Source organism: Argopecten irradians, chromosome 11 (genome assembly GCF_041381155.1).
Source record: "Argopecten irradians isolate NY chromosome 11, Ai_NY, whole genome shotgun sequence".
NCBI classification, from domain to species: Eukaryota; Metazoa; Mollusca; class Bivalvia; order Pectinida; family Pectinidae; genus Argopecten; species Argopecten irradians.
Window position 1 is genome coordinate 32,543,093 of NC_091144.1, and position 24,034 is coordinate 32,567,126.

At 35.2% G+C, this 24,034-nt stretch overlaps 1 protein-coding gene across 1 annotated transcript in view; it reads right to left on the bottom strand.

Moving 5' to 3' along the window:
• Positions 1-24,034, bottom strand: part of LOC138335342 (golgin subfamily B member 1-like) — a 102,046-nt gene that overhangs the window by 26,969 nt on the left and 51,043 nt on the right. The window contains exons 12-16 of the mRNA XM_069284380.1: positions 12,648-12,809; positions 11,854-12,000; positions 9,964-10,830; positions 4,356-7,523; positions 3,880-3,974 (exon numbers count right to left, since the gene is read on the bottom strand). Coding sequence (XP_069140481.1) covers positions 3,880-3,974; positions 4,356-7,523; positions 9,964-10,830; positions 11,854-12,000; positions 12,648-12,809 — 4,439 coding nt within the window. The remainder of the gene's footprint in view (positions 1-3,879; positions 3,975-4,355; positions 7,524-9,963; positions 10,831-11,853; positions 12,001-12,647; positions 12,810-24,034) is intronic.

Below are 24,034 nucleotides of genomic sequence, written 5' to 3' on the forward strand. Positions count from 1 at the left end.
GCATTTTTCAACACATTTTGAGTGCATTCTTTATGCGATTATTTCAGTCCGGATGCATCATCTTGAGAATTTGTGTTAACTAAAGCATCTAGACTGCAATTTGGGTAAAAAATTGTAAACTGATCATGACTGAATTTGAAGTGCTGAAGCAAAACGGCTGTATATTTAATTTGGACTAGTGACTTATCATATAATCGTACTAGTAAAATTTTGGGGTTTACTTGTCAAAATGACAAGCAGTAGAAAAATTAGCGTCACAGACTGCTAACCAAAGATGTTATTGGGATATTTAAGTTCTAATCAGGATGTAAATATTGGAATTGCTATCAGGTTGTACATGTGTTAAAACTCTATTGGGATGCCAATGTCAATTTCAAAATTGCATCTTCTTCTCAATTCATATGTTAGTACCTACAGTTCATGATGATATGAACTTTGAGAGTTAACCTAAAATACATGTTGTTCATGATTATATGAACTTTTATGAATGCTCATGGTACATGTTCGTGAATTCATGAACTACAATACAATGCAGTGAAGTCTTTTAGTAATCATGAATTGTTTACACTAACATATTTCTTCATTAGATACAGTTCATGACTATTAATATGAATTTGGGTAATGGTCTGGTCTTCATGTTTTAAAGAATGCCATCTTGATACAATAACTGATACTCAAACATTTAAATACCAAACTTGTTAGCACACATACTAGAAATTTCAATAAAAGCAATTCAGATATCCATTACAATTTAAAGCAGAAAAACAGGTCAGGATTGGTAAAGATAGAGTCAGATCCATTTTCACGACCACAAACATTTTTATGACCCATATTATTTAAGGTGCAAGAATAGTAAACTATCATATCAATAAATCATTACTGCCACTTGAAAACAAACCCAGGGCTTGACCTAAAAATACTGATATTACAACATCACCATTTAGACAGAGACATTTTCAACTATTAAAGATAATAATTATATACATGATAAGTGTCAACAGGTATTTAAGAACATATTGTCTTGCTTTCTATATTTATTATAGCATCCCATCAGAGTTGCATGTGTCAAAGCCCACATATTGAGCAGTTGTAGGCAACTATACCCATCGATTGGTGGTTTTTCCTCCAAGTACTCTAACTTTTACCATCAAACCTTCATTAGCATGTCCTAAAACGACCTTGAGTGTTAGATGATGCCGGCAACAATTAAATCAAGCCAAACATTTCAGCAGTGAGGACAGTCTTGTATGGTGATAAAAGCATGTGTGTTGGAGTTAACTTGAATATTAGCCTACAGTATAGATATTCGTGTTGATCTTCTTGGTAATTAGCTAGTATAAGACAGAAATGGTGTCAATTTTATAGTGCATATAAACATACCGAGAAAAAAAATTGTATATAAAATTTGGATATTTATCTGGTCAAATTATACTGACAATGAGTGAAACATAAGCCTACCATCTTTATTTTACATACATGAGCACCAAAGAAAGTGTATACAGACACCATGACATATATAACATTCTTTGGTCATTATGTACAATCACCTGGGAATCAGTGTTCCTTGTCAGTTTGATTTTACCTAAATCTACAGTAAGATACAAGCTTGTCAACGATTCAATTAAAGATATCGGAGCCTTTATCGTAATGAACATCAAAATATCACACACTTGCACATGGTAAATGAAAGTAGATCACATTCCTACTTACCAATATAGAGAAGAGAAATGAACACGACCAGACGACCAAATTCTACACTACAAAACACAACCACATGGTAGAGTAATACCCTACTCCATAACACATGGAAGATCCTCCGTAAATCCAATAATATGATTAGTAGCACAGGGCAAGACCATAAATCCCGAAAATTCACCGATATCTCTGAAATATCTCCGAGATAATGTATACAGGTGACAGGGCACACATACCTGTAACGATTTACCTGGAGATTTGTTTACCTGGGTGGGTGGGTCTCGGGAGGACAACAAGCCAAAACCTGTCAATACCTAACAGTAAATCCCAAACATACACACGTGTGCTCCACCATGGTTCATTGAACACACCTCAGCGTGTAAATCTGTCACGGATCATTACATGCCTCAACAGACATTTAAATGTTTGTATGTAAAATGACACAAGTTTATTGTTATGCTGAAAACCCTATTGTTGTGGATATACGAAGGGTAAACAATAGCATTAAGAGTCAATAAACATTACATAGGACCTATACCAGCTAGACTTAGGGTTGTTATATGTATAAATAGCTCTTAATCGTCAGATTATGTATGGTAAATGATTGTAAATGGTTTCATTCATTTGCTTTTTTATATGCATACTCCCACATAGTGCTGTTGATAAAAAATTCAACCATTTTAGATGATTAATCAATTGTGAAATGAAAATTTTCAGTATTTAGTAGCGATGCTGGGGTAGTAATTTTTATGCAAAAAGGCTGTGTTTTGCTAGGGGTATTTAGAGTATCTGGATAATTTTTCATTCAGGAGATACCTTTTATATACATGACACCGGTAATAAACTTTTCATGCCCAAGAATTTGATCAATTTAAATGTGTCCTCATGACATACATTTACAGACAAATATAGGAAATTGGTAATAAACTTTGGGCAATAAAGGTGAACATTTTGAATAAATAACTTTTTTGGAGGGGGCATATGCTCTTGGCAGAAACCAGGAAATCTAAGGAACTTGTATGGTAGGCCATGGAAAGGTGACCAAGAATTTATACACAATCAAAATGAGGAATCAGCAGGTTATGTGAACCATTACTTTATTAATTAGCTTTGTTGAATTGTGTTAGCAACCACTACACAATGAACCATCTGACCATGGATTACTCGATATAATATTACCAAACACTACAATGACAAAGTCACCAAGTCCTTGAGTAAATAGATTACCATGCCTGATAGGCTCTGATACAGAGAAAGTGACCATCGCAACAAAGGGAGGTAATTCAGGAGAGTACAATTGGGAGATGCGTTGACAAGGTTACCTATAAATACTACACAGGTGTAAAAGATACAGATGGGTGTATTGATCTACTATAGGGATATTGATCCAGCCCGGTTGCCTAGTATACCAATATAGGGTGATATAGCGAGTCTGGACAGAAGGGGCTAATGTTATAGTTTTGAATTATTGATTTGTTTCTACCCTTCACATCTGTTGCTAACCAAAGCTACACAGAGAGGAATCTAGGATGAACTCAAAACAAATATCTATTTTTCAAAAATCATCTATTGCATGTTTTACTTTGCTAGGCTAATTTCAAACAAATATGTACCAGCCGTCACAGAATATTAGTTTAAGTTTGCTTGTGACCTAATGCAGAAGAATATTGGGTCTAATAGAAGCTTGTATCTGGCAAGGCCAAGATATCTGTGTTTTCAAAAATATGTCTTATGTCAAATTTATTGTATATATATATATATATATATTTTTTTTTTTTTTATTGAGAATTATGAGTCATAAAGCTATGTATGAGCATAAGAAAAAAATCTAAAAAGAGCGAACCCTTCAATGTCTAAAACAATGTATATTTAATACTTTCTCCGATACATAATTTTCAGATTTTTATATTTTCAGATTTTGTGTATTTATCATAAAAACTTTGAAAATATTTCCAAAGTCCATCAAATGTATTATTTGATAGGATGGAATAATTGATCATAAGCGACAGTGTTTTACTTTAAGCTAAATAAATTTCCCAAGCTATTTTAATAACTGTATATCAAATAGAGGAAGCTACAAAAAATCTCTATACATTATGCAGGGAAGGGAGACAACTCTTTCATCTCTACACCAACACCACAAAAATTCTAATGTTGTATACTAGCTATGCTATATAAGCTTACCTGATCTTGTTGTAGTTGACAAGCCGCTCCAACAAGCATGATTTGCACCGAGACAGTCTTGCGAGCGTTGTATGGAATGGACTGGAACCTTTGGACTGTGGGCACCAGAACAGAAAATACATCAGTAAATCTCTCAAAATCAAGAACAATTTGAATTTAGACAAGACAGTGTGAAATGATGGAATTATACTACGTATATACAAAAGTCTTTTTGTTATTTATCTTTAAGTTAACAACCCTGCAACATTACCTAAAATATGAGATATATTTGTATAAATATTTTTGCAAGACATGACTATAATAATAATGATTGCCAAAATTTATTCGATGAATTATTGAGAAAAGTTTAAATCATTTATACCCTGAAATCCAGATTGCTAAAATTTAAAACCATTAAAAAATGTTTTAAGTGTAAAATTACGAAAAATTGACTCACAAAAATGTTTGGTTGTACAGTAATGTGATTGAGTACTTACCATTGGACTAGAAATTGCAGGGAATGTTCGATCAACATTATCCGACAAGGCGGTTTCCAAATCTTGGACGGTAGCCTTGACAACATCATGGAATGCATTTATTTGGTCTTGTGAACTCTGACCTACAAGGTCGTGACCTCCAGCCTCGTTATCAGTCATAAATCCACTGTCATGGGGAGACAATTCGTTGATACCGTGAACACTACGTTTCGAACTACGAGAATCCACACTATCACACAAACGTTCTAACTCCTGAATTTTTTCAACATGTTTTCTTTCTAAATCACATTTTTCTTGATATTTTGATTCTAGTTCTTGACATTTGTGAACTAAAATTAGCACTTTTGAATCAGTTTCGTTGTCTTTGGCTTTTAAGCCCACATTGTCAACCTGAGAACTGTATGTGGTCACATGACTAGAATCAGACGCATGATTGGCAGAATTTGATAAATTTTGATTTTTAAGTTGCATAGAGTTTTGACTAGATATCACTTGATCCTGAGAGTGAGACTGTTGTTGAAGTTCATCAATTTGTTTCGAGAGAATTTCTTTTCCTTTTAACAAATCATTGACTTCCTGTTTTAAGCGTTTCTCCTGGTCAACCATCTGATTAACTTGTTCTGTATACTGCGAAATTTTAAGATCAGATTCTATTTGAACGTCTTTGAGTTTTTCTTGCGTAGACAAAAGTTCCTTTTCTAGTTCCCTAGACCTGATTTGTTCTATTTCTGCAGTTCTTAACAGTTTTTGTTCAGATGATTTTAAAGAGGATAATTTATTAGTTTGTTCAGCGAGACATTTCTGACACCCATCCAGTTCACGTCTGCTCTCTGAAAGCAGTTTTTCACTTGAGGACAGTTTTTGTTTCTCCTCCTTGAGGCATTTTTCTGAGACAGTTAATTTTTTCTTTTCTTCTGCCATTTCTTTTTCAACAGCAGCAAGTTTTTCTTTGGAGGAAGCCACTAGTTTTTCCATTTTGCTCATCTGTCCTGCAAGGTTTTCTTTCTCCATATACATTTTGTTGATCTTTTCTCTTAAGCTGTCGTCTGCATCCTCAATGGAATCCATATCAGCATCAAAATCAGGAATAGCCTCGGATGACTTTTTCGCTTTTTCAAGTTGACGTTTCATTAAACTAGTATCAGGTTCCTCTAGAGCATCCACAAATTCGTCGCGATCTGGACTAGCTTCATCTGCTCTAGAAGGTGAATTTTTACCGGTCTGAATTTTATTTGAGGCTTCCTCAATAATTTCTGTATCAGATTTTTCTACACTACTTCCGGAAATTTTTCCGGCTTTGGCAAGTTGGCATTTCATTCTGTCTTCAATTTCTTCCAGTTCCATCACACGATCCATCAACCTATCCTCGGAATTTTCCAAGAGCCTGACTTTCTCAGACAACTGTTTCACTTGTGCGTCTGTTGCTGTTAGAGAAACAAGTTTTTCTGACAGACTCTGATTTTCACTTTCAAGTTCCTGTAACCTTTGGAAGAGCCCTGTGACCTTGCCCCCTTGTGAGGCATCCCCAAGGTCAAACGTATCTGTTGTTTGCTCTTTCGTTTCCACAACAGGCTTAGAATCAATCTTAGTTACAACATCCTCATTCCCAGAACTATCTGATAAGGGGAAGTAACTCTCAGTTGTCTCTGTACTTTGTTCCGTTTTCACAACTTCTAATCTGGATCTTAAACTTCGTTCGATTTCCTCTAGTTCAGACACACGATCCATCAGCCTATACTCTGCCTCCTCTAAAACATCAACTTTCTTTTCTAAATGTTTAATATTGGCATTTTTTATTTCAATATTCCTAATTTTTTCTAAGCACTCTTGTTCAGAAGAATCCAGTTCAATGAGCCGCTCATTCAAATCATCGTTTTCGGATCTGACTTGATCGAGTTCAGCTCCTACGGTCTCCAACTTTTCTGTCAGTTCATCATTTTCTGTACGAACCTGGCCAAGTTCTTTACTGTACCACTCCTGTTTCTGTGTAAGCTCACTACATTGAACTTTGACCTGCTTCAGTTCGGAAGAAATGTCCTTGACCTTTGCATTTAATGCATCTTTTTCAAGTTTCATCTGAGCGATCTGTTGTTCAAATTTTTCTGTTTTAATTTCGTACTCTTTAACATCCTGACTTAGTTTTTCGTTTTCCTGATTTAGAGTTTCCCCAGCTTTGATAAGTTCGCGTTCATGTTCACAATAAGAATCCATCTGGTTGTTCAGAGTCTCAATTTCAGCTTCAAGTTCTGATTTCTGTGACTCATATTGCTTACATTTCTCCATGAGTTCATCATCATGTTTTTCAAATTCCTGAACACGGCACAACATTTCTTCCTCTTGTTCCATATATTGTGCGATTTCTCTTTCGTATTGGTCAATTTTTCGTTGTAAAGAACTTTCCGTTTCCTGCATGCGTATTTTCAAACTTTCCTCGTGATCCTCCATTGAATCAAGACGATCCAGAAGATTATGCTGTGAGCGACTTAACTCTTTAATTTTATCTACATACACCTCTTCTGATTTTGCACTTCCACGATTTTCGTACATTTTGAGACGAGAACGAAGCTCTCTTTCCTCAATCTCCATCTCACCAAGTGTTTCACTGAGTTTGATTTCGTTTTCTTTTAGCTGACAAATTTTTTCTTGTAAAGTTTCAATTTTGGCATTTTTGGATTCTTTCATTGTCTGTAGCTCCTCCTCTAGGGAGGAAATTCTAAAGAGTAGCGACGAATCAGTTTGATCCATCGACGTTATTTCACTAGTCTCACTCTGGGTTAACTCCATTGCTAACGACGGTCCTTCAGAACTCGTTGGCATTGGAGACCGATCCTGCTGTTCACGTAACCTTGATTTCAACTCCCGCGTGGAATTTTCAAGAACTTTCACTTTTTCTTCAAGACTTTGAATTCTGTTTGCATCATTTTCAGCCACTTTCATCCAATTGATTTTTAATGTTTCCTCACTTTCTTCCATTTCGGACAGTTTAATGCTTAGTTCATCATTTTCAGACTGGGTTTCCTGTAGCCTCTCTTTGAGAGTCTCGACTAGCAGGAGGTCGGACTCGAGCTCTTCCTTAAGATCCAGCCGCTGTTGCAGACTTTGGTTACGTTGTTCCAGTTCATTGATTTTCTGTGACGATATAACTTCTGCCTGCTCCAGGAACTGAACCTGTAACACCCAATAACACATTGTCAGGGGGATGATTAATTATGATACATTTATAAAATTATTACTGTAATCGATCCAATCAGCAACCCCATCCATGTAAGCACCCCTCCCCTTTTTGATGCCTAAATTTTACTTACCTCTAATTTAATGCGGACTAAATATATGAATAGTTGGTTTTTTTATTTGATTTCTTATGCAAATCTATTTAATGCTTACTTTGCACAATATTTTTATGAAAGGCTAGTCCAAATGAGGTTCTATTATGCACCCCCTTTTTTCAAATTCTAAAACCTCATGGGGGTTTATAGAGTCAAATAAGGTAATGGAGTTTTTATATTCAGCAATGTCATGCAACAATGAATATGCGAATAATGTTCTCCATTAAACAATTTCTGAAAATGATATGTACCATTTGTGTAAACAATCAATACAAAAACAAACTTTACACACAGCTAATGTCTTTTAATGTTGAACATATTTTAAAACATTGAAAAAGATGACACGCAAAAACTATTTCATGGCAAAAGAAATAATAACTCAAAAATTAATTCTTAAAATCTGCAACAGAGAAATTAATAATTAGTCCCAAATGTTTCCTACATTGAAGGATAATGTGAATACAGGGTTTTAAAAAAGCTTGTTATTTTTTTTAAACTTTGAAAAGCTTTCTTGTCATTCTATGTCATAGACTTGGTAAATCATAGCCTACTACTCGGCTAATGAAATGCATAAATGATTCTATTACAACAGCTTAATTCATATACACATGCTGCCATGGCTCAAGACAAACATAAGTCTCCCATCATAAATACATGTCTGCAACTTTTTTGTGGAGAGTGTCAGTTCAACAAGAGAAATCACAGGGATTTGATGCAATTCCATGACCCAGAATACAAATATATTAGGCAATTGACTGTTCTTTAATATTTTTTTCACAGGAAAATTTGTCAAATCCCTTTGAAATAAATTATTGAAAGCAATTACGCAATTTTCATTCACAAGAAAACCATGATATTTTATGAATGCACCACAGTCTCAGAGTCTAATAATTAAATTTGATAAAAATGTTGTGGCTTTCGGTCCGATAATGCACCACAATTCTTGAATAAATTTGGCAAAAATGTTTGCATCTAATAAACTAACTAAGAAAATTATTCTATAAATGACATAAAATCTAAATAATATACCTGAGGATCAAAACAGTACTTTCATTTTTTTTTTAATTTTAGTTTATTCAGAAACAGGGGAGATAATATGAACAAAGAAAAGATAATACATGAAGGGGAATTGATTGCAAACACCAAAAGAAACTTCCAAATTGTTCAAAATATAGTCAAATACATCAAAAGAGTCTACTCAGCAATTTGATTTCTATATCCTCTACATACTTGAATGATAAACAACCTAATGCATGCTGTTTATGTTATGGATATATTACCCCATTCACCCCTGAAGATATATTTAGACTCTTCTAAATCAAAGACTGGACCAGTCTATTGTGAAATTTCAGGGGTGATTGGGTTAATTCATGCAAATTGTTGTTCAAGTAAGTTCAATTAGACCTTTTTAGTATAAGGATATAAATATGAAGGTTTTTTGTCTTCATTCTTGTTCTTGTTTCAACAACAATGTTTAGGATATATAAGGAATCCATGCATCTCATCATATGCACTTTGTCTGTATCGGAAGCTCGAAGATTAAAGATTCAGATAGTGTGTGTTGTTATATCAGTTAGTATATTTTGCATTTCCATATTCCAAGAGTTATCTGCCCTTGCAGTTAGGTATTGATCGTGATGTCTTGTGCTAGCGTACCATCATACTTTTCAGAGAAAACGACCTAAGTTTTGCTCACAAAACAATCACCTGACAATGGATGCCTACCTGTAAGGGAGGTAACTCTTTAGTATGCCAAGATTGAATAGCTACATGCATACCCCAATACTACTGAGAAACATGCTTTTTTTGTTTCCCGAATTTTTCCATCTGTACCCCGGAATCTTTAGATAACAGTAAATGTTCCCTTCTATGAACTTTGATCTAATCTTTCTCTGAACATCAAAAATGTTTTGTCATCCAACATTAGCAGACAAAATGATTAATGCATACACTAACCCTCTAAAGAATGGCAATTGACAAGCTTGGTCAGTGAAGGTTAAAGGTTAACAGGTTCAAAGGTCACATACATATGATTTCAATACATTAGTAGGTTATTAGTGACAGATACATAAATTTTAACTTGACATGTTTTTGTTGAAATTCATCAGGCTGTAAATCTTCCATGCTTCATATAGAGGTCATGTTTTTTTCTGGTTTTATAAATCAGAAAATTCTGCATGCTGGGTATGAAGCGAAAAGTTTCAAAACGCAATCCTTATCTTACACTTGATGTCATGCTTCGGATGCCAACAAGATGTTATTCCATGCCACAAGCATGTTACCTTTTCTGCAAGAGTTGTTTCCATAGAGTCCTTGTCCAATATAATCTCTTTGAGCTCTTTGACCTTGTGATTGGCATTTGCAAGTGACTTCCTAGCCTCAGTCTCGCATCTTTTTGCATCCTCCAACTGATCTCGTGTTGACCCCTCGCTGACCTCTAAATCATTGACATTTCTCTCCATCAGTTTCAGTCTGTCTTTAAGTTGTCGTTCTGTAGTCTCATAACAGTAAATACGCTCTTGAAGGGCCTCAAATATCACAAGTAGTTCAGCCATCTTGGTTTCTATGGTTTCACTGCCATTTGAATCTTCATCTTCCTGCAGTAGACTACTGTCTAAACTACTGTTGTCCTGGAGGAGACTTCGTAAGGCGAGGTTTTGGTCCCTGAGTTTGACTAGGTCCTGCTCTAGCTGAATGATATGGCTGTTGAAATTGGTCAGTTCTGCTGGCGACTGTTCCTGTGGGTCAGGTGAGGGTGACCGTCGGCCAGGACTAGGCGACTTACTCTTCTGTTTTATTGGAACAGTCATCACTTCAACATCTCGTTTCTCTACCAAATCTGTCTGTGTTCCCATCTGATCATAGTTTGTACCTATGTCCTGTGGAACATTTTCTTTCTTTGCATCATCAGTTTGAGTTACACCACAGGCAAATGTTTTATCTGATTTTAGGCAGTGATTTGTCTTCCCTAGATCTTCTTCAGTAATTTGGTCAGGCCTAGTTTGATGGTTGCTATGGTTACTGTTGTGATGGTGATTACTAGTTGTTTGGTTGTTATGGTTACTGTCAGTTAGGTTACAGATAGGTCCGTTACCATGGTTACCATGTGTTAGTTCCCGGCAGCCCAAGTTGTTTTGTGTGAATGAATCCTGCAAAAATTATGTAAGATTTTCACATAACCATAAATGGTAACTGAAGCACCCATTGCAATAGAAGCTGCTAGCTGATTGGTTGTTGGGTTGTTGTTGTTAATCTCAGGGATCCATCACCATGGTTACAGAACATACCACCACCTTCATTTACATCAGGGAGGACTATTGAGTCACCATGATTATACTGTCATCCTCAGTTCTGAAAATCTGTTACCAGGTATTTGATTTTCTCAAATGTTTCTATCCTTTCTTATTCTTTTCAGATAAACTGATTTACCTTTTTTATACTGAAAACTATTACTTTTCATCTATTTTTATAAAAGTATAATTATAACTTTATACCAGAAAAGACAAATAACATTAAAAACCTTGGATATACAAAACACAACTTTAGCAATAATGGAATGGAATGGAAGACAGTATTGAAACAATTTTCATTGACATGAACAAACTGAAATTTTGAAATCAATGAACCAGAAACTTATCTCACTTCAATTTTCAGCTTTATGATAAATATTAATTCTTTGTACAAATGTAGGGATCCTGTGACCTCAAGCTAAACAAGACCTTGGGAATTAGGAGTTCCGAACACCGAGGAATACCTAAAGCCAATACAATGCTTACAAGTTACTTATTCATCACACTATAATAGCATATAACAGCATAATGTAGATCATTTAAATTTCTTTTCAAGTAGATTGTCGTCTATACCTATATATTTACTTATTCACCTTTTCAGCTCTTCTATGGGTATGTCTACATTAAATTCAAAAATTTTGTGCAAGACATTTCCAAAACAAGAATGCTTAGACATTGCGAAAATAGAAATTAGATTTTAAATTGAATAGTTTATTGTGAATTATCAGATATCAAGAAAAGAAATGTTCAAAACAAAACAACAAACTGTGATAAAAAGTCAAAAGAAGAGGTGAAACAATACAATAATAAGAATGTTACTACTGAGTTCAGATTGACACCATTAAACATATCTTTTTAGATTTTTCCCACTCAGTTGGTTACCTTGACTTTGAGCACTTCCTGAGCCTCACGTTCCTCCAGACTGAGCTTGTTCGAGCCTCCATGATCCTCCAGACGAGACTTTTCCTGTTGAAGGGAGCTTATCTTTTTCTGGAGCTCGCTGGCCGTCTGCTCCAATGTCTTGATATGCTGAAAGTGCAGTCAGATTAAATTTCAAAACTCAACAATGAATAAAAATTTACAACAGGCTTTCTCCTCTTTTATATTGGATGAATTTTAATGGGATTATATCCCTCACCCCCTGAAAACACAACGTAACTCCTCTGATTCAAAGACTGGAAAAGTTCATTATGAATTTTCAGGGGTGAATGAGTTTTGAATGAAAGGCTTTTTCTATTCTCTTCAGACATTCACTTTTTGAGCTCAATTGTTATATATCTTCACAAAAGTTTGGTTTAAATTTTGAATTTATTGATAGCACATATCCAATCCATTTTGAATGACATTATATACTATATTACCAAAAAGAATGAATTGCCATATTGTTTTCTTCAAACTACTTCTTTCACATAAAAATTTATCATGACATGCAAGTACCGGTGGATGGAATGGAATGAAAATGGCAACAAAAAATCAAAATGAAATGTTTTCTTAAACTTTAGTAGAGTGATGTTCATCTCCCAAATTAAGCCATGATCAGAGATAGATGTAGCATAAGAATTGCCATTTAATAGAATAGTATTTTCTCAATCTAAACATTTTCAAATGAAAATATGAGTTTCAAAGTTAGCATTCCGTCTCAAACTTAAAACTATATTGGTTCAAACTTTGCTTACCACTTCCTGTTCCTGTAACCTTTGACCCATGACCTCCGGACTTTCTGCCCCATCCCTGCTGTAGGGCGGAGCCAGCGTCCCGTCCTTTTGGTCATTCATCTCGGCAGGGTCTTCTGGGATGGTCTCGAGGACATGGTACACCTCATTTCTATGGTCCCCTGTCTGTAAAGAAGAGAAACACATCGTTAAATTTATATTACATAATAGGAGGATAAAGGAGGATAAAGAACATTACACAGAGAGACATCATTATTTTGTTAGCGAAACTTGTATCATTAAATATGTCCACAAACGCATTGATAATTTACAATTGTAAATGCCCTGACTTTAAAGACTCTGGTTTAATATTCTTTACAACAAAAAACGAGTCTTTTTTCTCATGATAGGGATATTTTATCGATTCATATTACAGTTATCTTCCTTGCAGAAAAGTGTCAAAATTTTGTCAGTGAAACTTGTTGTATTATTTTGAAATATATGATGTTACGTCCACAAATGCAAGACATCTGCATGCAGTCTCAATACCTATCTGCAAAAACAGAAAAATCTTTGATATGCAAAGACAAAATTCTACATACAGGATTTTTAATTATGGTAGATGATGGATTTAGCCATGTTATGATCTTGATGTAGAATATCCCTATCCTTTCCGCATTTAAATGATTTATAATTTATTCCAATACCAAAATAGTTAATTTTCCCCTCATTTTTATATTGCATTCATTCCATCATTTAAGATTTCGAATATTTAACAACTTCCTTTCTAAGATGACGTTGGCTGGAAATTTATTATGCATATTGAAAAACGGCAACAAAAGACTACGTAAAAAACATTTCCGAATGCTATATCATTGTTGGTTTCCAATACATTGAAATTAGACATAGTAAATTTACATGAGTATGTATCAGATAAGAGAAACCAGTTCTGTATGAGAAAAATAATTACATGTATCTGTATACATATACATGTATACGAGAGCAAACAAAAGAAAGGTTTGCTTTACAAAATACGCATAGAGATATATACAAATGTACATGTACATTGGTCTGAATATGATTAAAAACTAGAAATACATGGCTATTGTATATTTACAAAGAACTGAAACATTTATAAAATATTATAAATTATAAATTTGTTCTTTAAAATGTGTAAAAACTTAATTACGTTCCTGTTTCAACTTTTCTCAATGGCAAATGACCTTTTTTTCTCATATATTTCCTTTTGATTCTTTTGAGGTTTTTTCCCCAAAACATATTTTTAAAAGTTTCTTCCCATTTCATTTCGTATGAGAATACTCTAAGAAATTATATTCACCCCTCTACTTCGAATAAATCACTTCTACAGTACTTAATGAGTTTTTTTGACCTAATATTAAGAAATTCAGGTCAATCTATTTTTTTCTGTTATAATGATGTTTTATGTAAATATGAATGCCAATTAACATTAATTTACTCTCATCATACTAACAAGTATTTGTTTATACCCAAAGGCAAAAATACCTAATTTTCTATAACTAAGCCAATAATTTCTCCTAAAACGTGCAGCTTTTGTTATAATATTACCACAGGTGGATTACCGTAAAGGCAAAATATGACCTGCCACAAAATCAATGCATTCATATAAGTGAATTTTGATGAACTTGGATTTTTACAATATTAAAGTGGATAATGCCACAGACATATTCGCCAATAAAGCCTATAAGTTATATAGTTTTAAGGCTTGTATAGGAATAATAGCAGCTTTAATGTAATAATCTCTAGATAAAAACAGTATTTTTATGTAAATGACACAATATCTATCTCCAGATCACATCTGTTTCTGCCTTCAGTGTATTTGTCAGGTCATACATCTAACTATATACCTTCTGGCTTTGTAATGAACTGTTAAGCTGATAAACAATAAATCTAAGTTATCAGGTAGTGTTCTGCCTCTAGTCAAAAGGTTACAACACTTTAAATAAATGGACATATGACCTACAAAGGGCCATAACTCCAGATATTGTGTTGTAAATTACAAGGGCCATAACTCTGGATAGTGGTACAATATAAATTACAAGGGGACACAACCCTTGATATTTGGACATTTCGATGGGCTTTTATTCTGGTTATTTGGGGAAAATGGCGAATCAAGCAACATTACTGCAGATTTTTTGACACAAATAAAATCAGGACTGAATCTGACATTTTAGTAAATGGCAAATTCAAATTACACAAAATTTGTTCCTAAAGGAATGTTTGCAAAATTCATCAAATACTAATTTCATTTATTGTCAGCAATCTACAAACTAACCCAAGGGCAACAACTCTGTACACTGACCAGTTTTTAAAATTGCATTTAACATCAAATTGATAGTAATTCATTGTTTAGGATCTATTAGTCAATCATTTACTCTAGTTGAGAAAAAAAAAATTAAAAATTCAAAATTCCTTAAATCATATTCACCCCTGAAAATTCATAATGAACTACTCCAGCCTTTGAACTGGATTAAACTATTTATAAAGGGCCAAGTCATAAAAACCCACATATACAATTGAAGGGCCTAACTTACTATAAACAAAGTCTGGCCGTTACACCAATCTCCTGCCAGTTGGCCTTTGATATGGGATAATATTGACAAGAATATTTCTCTTTTAACACATATAGAATATCTAATTACCGTTTGGTCACCTCTTTTTGACCTCTGAGATTCTTTTCTCACAATAAACTTTGTACTTTATGTAGAAGCCGTGATGAAAATATCTCTGGTGTAAATGATAAGATGTATAGCCACTGTACAAGTTTTCTTTTTCAGTCTTTGTTTCAAAGATTAACAACTATCCAGTTTCAGGACCCAGTTTCACAAACATTCTTGAACTTTAAGGAATTCCTAGACTTAAATTCTTCATAGGAAAGCATTACAGAAGTTAAGACAAATTTTAAGAGCAAGGAACTTTTCTTTAATTAACTTCTGAAATGCTTTTCTGTAAAAAATTTGAAGTTAAGAAATTTCCTTTTTAATATAAGGAATGTTCGTGATCATGATCATGAAAGACTAGAAATTTTGAAGGACAGAAATGACAACTCTATATCAGACCTCATGAACCTATCAATCAAGTTTGTCATTAAGTTTTCAATTAATTAATAGCTTCATCATCATTACAAATATTGTCAGTCATTAAAACAACAGTCTATGATGTGCTCGAAAATGTTTTCTTTCAAAGATCAATCATCACAATTAAATAGTAATTCTATGAAAAGTTAATAAGATCAAAATTAAAAATTCCCTGAATTCCAGTAAATATTTTTGTTTAAAATCTATGTTACAAATGTAAGGAAGTCTCCAAAATATTTACATACAGATGAATAAATAAACCTGATATATATACCTGTTAGCTGTCATATTGTGATACATTATGACAGCTACAGTGTATATCCTTAAATTATGATAGTTTGTAATTCAGTCCTGATATTCTTGTTTTTTATTTTATTTTACAAATTCTCTTAAAGTGAACAGTCGGGCATGGATGGCTAAAGTTGGTAAAAATGGTGTGAATGTATCCAGTATAATTTCTTATGAAATGGAAAAATAAAATCTCTCGCCAAAATCTGTCTGCGTACGAAGAAATTAATTTAAAGTATAGGAATCCTAATACGTCCTCCCGGCTGACTATGTCCGTAGTTACATTTACACGCAGCCTCGCTTTCAATGCTTTCAACTTTCCTTTACTATAATGGTCAGAACTGGGAAACGTAAGCAGAACTTGGCCGTCGTATTAATATGTGAGAACTTTTGGAAGGCCAATGAACGCATTTAGACTGGTTTTCTTTGCCCAACTATTCACTTTAAGTGCCAATAGAAAAAATAAAAAATGTTTCATATTTTGTTTTATATCTATTGATGAATTCCTAACTCTGAAAGTTCTCACTTTATATAAGTTTATTTTATTAACTGCTTTGATTGAAGTACCTTATATTCCATTTATTGCAATTAACTAATTAATTAATCAAACAAATTTAAACAGCTTCATAAATTAGGGATGTATCATAATTCCTGGACATTTGCCATAAATGACCCTCTTAAGAGATACCAGCATGGACACTTATAAGATGTTAAAGAGTGATTATTAAGAAAGTTAAGATAAAGTCGGTGGTCTATTTATAGTCCTGAATATTTACCGTATAGGACTCTCTAAGAGATACTAGGACACTTAAGAAAGTTTTGTCCATCAATCATCCCTATTTGTAGATGATAAGAACAGTTAGGGGTATAATGGACCATTGAGATAACCTGAAGAGATGTAAGGGTACAGTAAGGCCACCACAAGGACCGATTATACAATCTCTGGAGGAGTACTTAAATCAATCGAGGAAGAGTGGATTATACAATCATTTCAAGTAATAACACCTTATTTCTATTGAATGTTCAATTAGTCATCACAGTCTTTTTTAAAAAACATCCCCAAAATGTGGCTTGGTTATTTTGGCTAAATGTCTGAATTTGACTGGCCACCAGACCCTAAGTTGCTGATAAGACTTTCTCAGCAGAGTTCTTTACTAGATTATCTCCCCCTAGTTTAAAACTTAGGGTCTCTAGATAGAATCAGGCATGTAGTAGAGACAAAAATAATCAAGCCAATTTTTAGTGATTTGTTAAATATTCTAGAGACTGGTGGCCAGTCTATGAAACTAGGGTAGAGATCGTTTACGCATGTTTTTCATTTCAGTAATATGTTATCATAACAATACGCTACCTACATCCATCTTTGTAGCCCCAACAAACACAAGATTTGAGAATCCATTTTCCCTACTTATTTGTTCTTGAACCATAAGAAATAGTTTCAATTGCATGGTCAGATGTGAAAGCAGATATTAACACCTTAAGGAGCAAGCTAGGAGCCGATATTTTCATCCTTCAACCATAATTGTCAACCATCATCTTCTCCCATTCCCTCTACTCAAAAGGGAAACTTCACAAAATATCTTTCTCAACAAATGCTATATATACATTACATGACATAACAAGCATCCATAATAATCTTAAATTCTAAAATTATAAGATATATCACCTGTCTGACTTAAAGCTCTAGCACAAAACTATTTATCTCGATCACTATGACATCTATAGGATTTTTATATCCGCATGATAGATATCAATGAAATACGAAATCATTCAGTTTGAATCATAACAGCATGCAAGCCCACGATTAAATTGGTATTTATTTCGACAAAACATCTGTAACCTAAAATATTACAAATCGTCTGTTAGCCTGGTATGGCACGTTTTTTGTGTCGTGAGAGACATTCCTAACACACAAGGCATGAATCATATCAGGGGTGGACCCATCTGATACAGGTTTTAAAACCCCATCGTTTAATGCTAATTAGCGTTAATATATACAGCCTATGTGTCATAAATATGACAGATTTCCTCAAAAAGTTTTAAATCTTTTAATAGCAAAGTCATGTGTAACTTATCATACAAGATTTAAAATGGTTTCAGAATCAAGAGCTTTGAATGGAGAAAAATATGCAATATTCCATAAGAGACAACATTTTATGGTGTTTTATGAAAGGTTTAATTTAAGAGATGGGATATGATGACACATAATATGCTGGCCCTTGATATAAGTGTACAAGATCACTCATATCTTTGGTGGCTGAGTGGATAAGGTGTCTGGCATTCTATTACCAAGTCATAATATCTGGTCAAAGTGGCTGAGTGGTTATAAGGTGTCTGACATTCTACTATCAATCAAGCCACAATCTTTGGTCAAAGTGGCTGACATATTCTACCACTAGTTATCCATGTCCTGGTCATAAGTTTGCGCCTCATAATGGGGGCAGTTTAAGGATACTGCATGTTAGTGGGTTTTCATTGGGAACTCTGGCCTTATTAAATAACTTTGAAATCAAATGATTGCCCATAAACCACCATTTTATAAACCATACAGAATTACATCTGGAGTTGTGAATAATGTACATTTACAGTGTAGTAGAAATCAAATGGCTGAGATAATATGAAAATTTTTACTGATGGGATAGAATTATATTAAACATTATATATCGTACTTACATACAAATAGTCATCATCGTCGTCCTCCTCGTCATAGAAGTCATATATAGGGGTCATTTGTTTGTATATAATTCCATTTTCATCCATTGTTCAGAAATTATCACAGTATATTCCACAGTTATAACTGTCAGACAGAATTTACAAGGAGACAAAGTCACTGGCCCACACTAAACCCATCTCCTACAGTGGCCCAGCTTATCATTGTAAAACACAATGTAGGATGTTTGTCACCGTGTAGAGCAGCATTTAAAACTTAGTCTCCATGCCAACGGAGGAATTGTTGTGTTCAGAAAGTCAATCAAGTTAACAATTAATTACAACATAGTCTAGGTGTGTATATTACTCGGAATTTCAGATATTTAAACTTTTTAAAAATCCTGATCTGCTGTGAATTTAGTCTATCTAACAGGTCATCATGTTTCAATCTGTAAATAGGATGGTCAGTTTTGTCCAGTATGGTGAGAGTCACACCTGACTGAGATAGTCTGTTTTAAATGACTTAGAAACACCTTCACCTGGATAGAGGCTGAGACATATCCTCCCAAAAGGTAAACAAGAGATGTAAAACACGAATAGCTATTTATAGATTATCAACATAGGCTTACAGTCACCAGTGGTGGTGGGATGATAGGGATGGCAAGTAGAGGGGAGGGGAGGAGGAGGGGGATGGATGGATGAGGAGAGGGGGGGAGGGGGAGGGGGATGGATGGATGGATGGGGAGTGGATGGGGGAGGGGGGGGGAGGGGGGGTGGGGGATGGGGATGGGGAGGGGGGGGGGGGGGGGAGGTGGGGGATGGATGGGGAGAGGGTGGGGGATGGATGGGGAGAGGGAGGGGGATAGATGGGGAGAAGGAGGGGGGAGGGGGAGGTGGGGGATGGATGGATGGGGAGAGGGAAGAAGGTAGAGGGGTAAGGAGGAAGATGGAAGGCAAGGATGGTAGATAGTGTGGAGAGAGAGATGGGATGGATGGGGGAGAGGAAGCTAGATGGAGGGGTGGGGAGGGAAATGGAAAGGATTTGGAGGGCAGGAAGGGCAGGTAGAAGGGCAGGGATGAAGGGGCAAGAGGTGGGAATGGATCGAGGAGGGGAAGTTTGATGGAATGGTGGGAAGGGAAATGGAAAGGATTTGGAGGGCAGGAAGGGGAGAAGGAAGGGCAGGGATGGAGGGGCAAGAGGTTGAGGTTAGATGGATGGGAAAGGGAAATTAGATGGAGGGATGGGAAAGGAAATGGAAGGGTGGGGAAGGGAGATGGGGGATGGAGGAAATCTCTTCAAAAAAGGGTGATTATCCTGACCAACACAGTTCAAAATTACCACACAACACAGTCAGTTTCTTATGTTTACCAAAACTTTATCACTTGCAGGTGGACCATGATATCACGGTCAATCGGATGAGAATGAGGTCAGATGTCAGGTGTGTAATTGACCTATACAGGTAAAATTGACAGGTAATCTATTACATCCTCTGACACATCCAATGTTACACCAGCCCCTTGGGGTCACAACACGTTTTCCCAGGTCACCGAATTTCCGTTAATCTCAATCTCTGACAGTTAAAGCACATCTCCCTGGCATTAACATTCACAGAAATGACCTTAAGGAAACAATTTCACCGAATAAATTTTTAAATATAAGGTCACAAAATTAACTTTCCATTGGTAAGTGAACTGGGTTTTCCTTTCAATATACAGGTATATCCTTTCGTTAAAAAGATGAAACAGGTATCTGTATCATAGATCAAGGTATGCAGGTGTGTGTAAGCAAAATGCAGGTAACCTTTATCAGACTAATCAGAAAGTTATAATATACAGGTATTTTTTAACAGGTCATAAAATTGTCAATATCCCAGATACAGGTATCGTTTGGAAGATAATACAGGTGTCAATATCCAAGATACAGGTATTGTATGCAAGGAGGTACAAGTGTCAATATCCGAGATACAGGTATCGTATGCAAGGATATACAGGTGTCAATATCCGAGATACAGGTATCATATGTAAGGAGGTACAAGTGTCAATATCCGAGATACAGGTATCGTATGCAAGGATATACAGGTGTCAATATCCGAGATACAGGTATCATATGTAAGGAGGTACAAGTGTCAATATTCGAGATACAGGTATCGTATGTAAGGAGATACAGGTCCAAGATACAGGTATCCTTTGAAAAGTGTTACAGGTGTCAATATCAGAGATAGTGGTATCAATTGGAAGATATTACAGGTGTCAATATCCGAGATACAGGTATCATATGTAAGGAGGTACAAGTGTCAATATTCGAGATACAGGTATCGTATGTAAGGAGATACAGGTCCAAGATACAGGTATCCTTTGGAAAGTGTTACAGGTGTCAATATCAGAGATAGTGGTATCAATTGGAAGATATTACAGGTGTCAATATCCAAAGATACAGGTATCGTATGTAAGGAGGTACAGGTGTCAATATCCAAGATACAGGTATCCTATGCAAGGAGATACAGGTCCAAGATACAGGTATCCTTTGGAAAGTGTTACAGGTGTCAATATCAGAGATAGTGGTATCAATTGGAAGATATTACAGGTGTCAATATCCGAGATACAGGTATCATATGTAAGGAGGTACAGGTGTCAATATCCGAGATACAGGTATCCTATGCAAGGAGATACAGGTCCAAGATACAGGTATCCTTTGGAAAGTGTTACAGGTGTCAATGTCAGAGACAGAAGTATCGTTTGGAAGATAATACAGGTTTCAATATCCAAGATCCAGGTAGACACTTTATGTTACATGAAGTCACTTCAAAACTGGGTATCCCTCAGATTTATCTTCAGTCTGTTGTTTTAGAAACATCATCCGATTGTCAGCCGAGCTCTTCTCTATTAGAGGTAAATTTATATATATCCCTGAGACTTTCCTTAAGAACCGTTTCCCATACAACTCCTATGTCTATGCAGGTGAAAATTTACGAACTCCCTTCATCTTCATTTACGTCTCACCAATTATAACACCTGTTGTTCCGTCGCTCTAGTCGCTGACTGGAAGTGGCCAGGTAGATGTGACACTTGAGCTAATGACATCGTCGACAGGTAGACAGATATATAGTAATTACAGTTCAAACAGGTGAAAATTGTCTATGTCCTCGGGGAATTTGTCCACACCTGAAAGTCACTGACGACCTTAAGTACTTGATATTTACATACATATACAGGTAAGTTACCGCTATCAGAATACGGACATTCGTTACAGGTATTCGTTCTTACCTGGTCAATTCATAAATCAACAAACTTTCAGGTAAATGAATGCATGTAATATTTCCAATGCAAATTAGACTGTCTGTTTTGATAGTTTCAGAACCACAAGTATGCATAGAAATAAATATCTAACTTCACTTTTTGTAAGGATTTTAGGTTTTAATTAACAAGGTTTCTTGTCATTAAATATACAGACATGGCACTTTTGATATGAATACAACTCGTTTGGTATGTCATATCATGTCAACATAGATCTACATGATTAATTTATGTCACAAATTTTAAAATAAAATTTTAACGGTGGCAAATTTTTGTTCAAAGTTTAAGGAAATTTTAAAATAAGTAAAATTCCAAGAAAATCTTTTTAAAACTAGAAATATCTATAAGACTCAAACCTCCTGTCTTCAAATATTGAAATGGGATGGGATGAGAAGAAACAGGTTGAGATGGATATGGGTAAGATTACATCTCTCCTCTCCCCTTCATTTCGTGTGTGGCGGTGGTCACCAAAATGGACAGAAGCATGCAGCAGTATTAAATCAAGAAATGAGATGCAGAAAACCATGACACATTGAGTATTTATTTGAAATGTACATCATTGTATATTTCATTCATAGATATATTTGATTTTGTAATAATTCCACAATGAAATTAACATTAGGGAAACAAAAAGTGCAAGGGGTCAGTCAGTGCAAACTTTGTCATCAGTATTTTACATGGCCATTATCATTGGAATGGTGACCAAAACTAACCTGAGGCCAGTCTGTGATTCTAAAGTAAGCAGATTTAGCTAGGAGTACAATCAAGGTTATTTTGACTTCATCATTGCCAACAAATGAACAACTGAATGTTGACTTCGAATAAAGCACTTGACTTGATCCTCAGAATTTAAATGGAGGACGATACTATTACAAGTTTCTATAGGATACTAAAGATTGTTGCAAAGGTGGTATAGTAGCTTGTAGTATGGGGTAGGATGGATATAGAGGTCAGAGTGGCATGTAGTGGTAAAGAGTGGCACAGCTATCACAAGGTGGAATAATGTGGCACCCGTGGAGAGGTTTGCACAGAATAGCACATGGTGGCATAGGGTTGAGTACTACAGGATGTTTCAACCTAGGAAAATTGAGTGGCATAGGATTGTATAGTCATATGTTGAGTGGCATTTATAACCATAAGGATGTATAGTGGCATTGAGCGGCATAAGCATTGCCATTATGTGGCTTTCTGTGGTATATATAGTGGCACAGGGTGGCATATTGGGTCAACTTGGTATGTTGTACACGATAGTTAAGACAGGGGTGAAAGTGGGAGGGGGTTGGAGATCTATCCTGGGTTGTTATATATATTGGGGGGAGGGGGGAGGGGGGAGGGTTGATGCACTCTTCATTGTATTATACATGCACTGGTAATAGGGCTTACACAACAAATCTTTGATAACAATATATCAAACTTTGTGACCCCGGAATATTACAGAATTAATTCTTGTAGGCGAAAGTCTTTGAATTAAGATTACGCCTACATGTAAACATTGACCTAGTACACTTATCTACATATACAGGGCCTACATAAACACCAAGACCTGGCTCCCTTCTCAAACACCTGCCTCTTTATATCAATTTATCAAGATAGCAATGTTCTTCAAGTTATTCATATTCATTTTTTTCTGTAGCTTTTGGCATCATCTTATTTTCTGTTTGTGCATTCTGCATTTCAGAATAAGTCATATTAAATATACAAAAGAAAACACCATTCTATTTATAAGTGAATTACTCCTTGTTTGTTTAGGATTAAAACTTCAAAATTTTAACTTTAAGCTAAAATTTGAAACTTAAAGAATGCATGTTCCCACAAACAATCCTTAATTAAAGGCATTTATAACAATAAGTAACCATCTGCAAAACAACTTAATATGAAACATCTTCCAAGTGGAGAAAATAGCCTGACATTCTACTACCACCCCTAAAAACCTTTGGGTCACAAATTTAAAACCAAAGATTAGTTGTAAATCAATCTTCTCCTGTTTGATGTTGAACCTTTGTAAATTGTTAACTTAAAACTGAACAGCTCAAAGACATCCTTCAGATGAAAGTATTCTTCCTG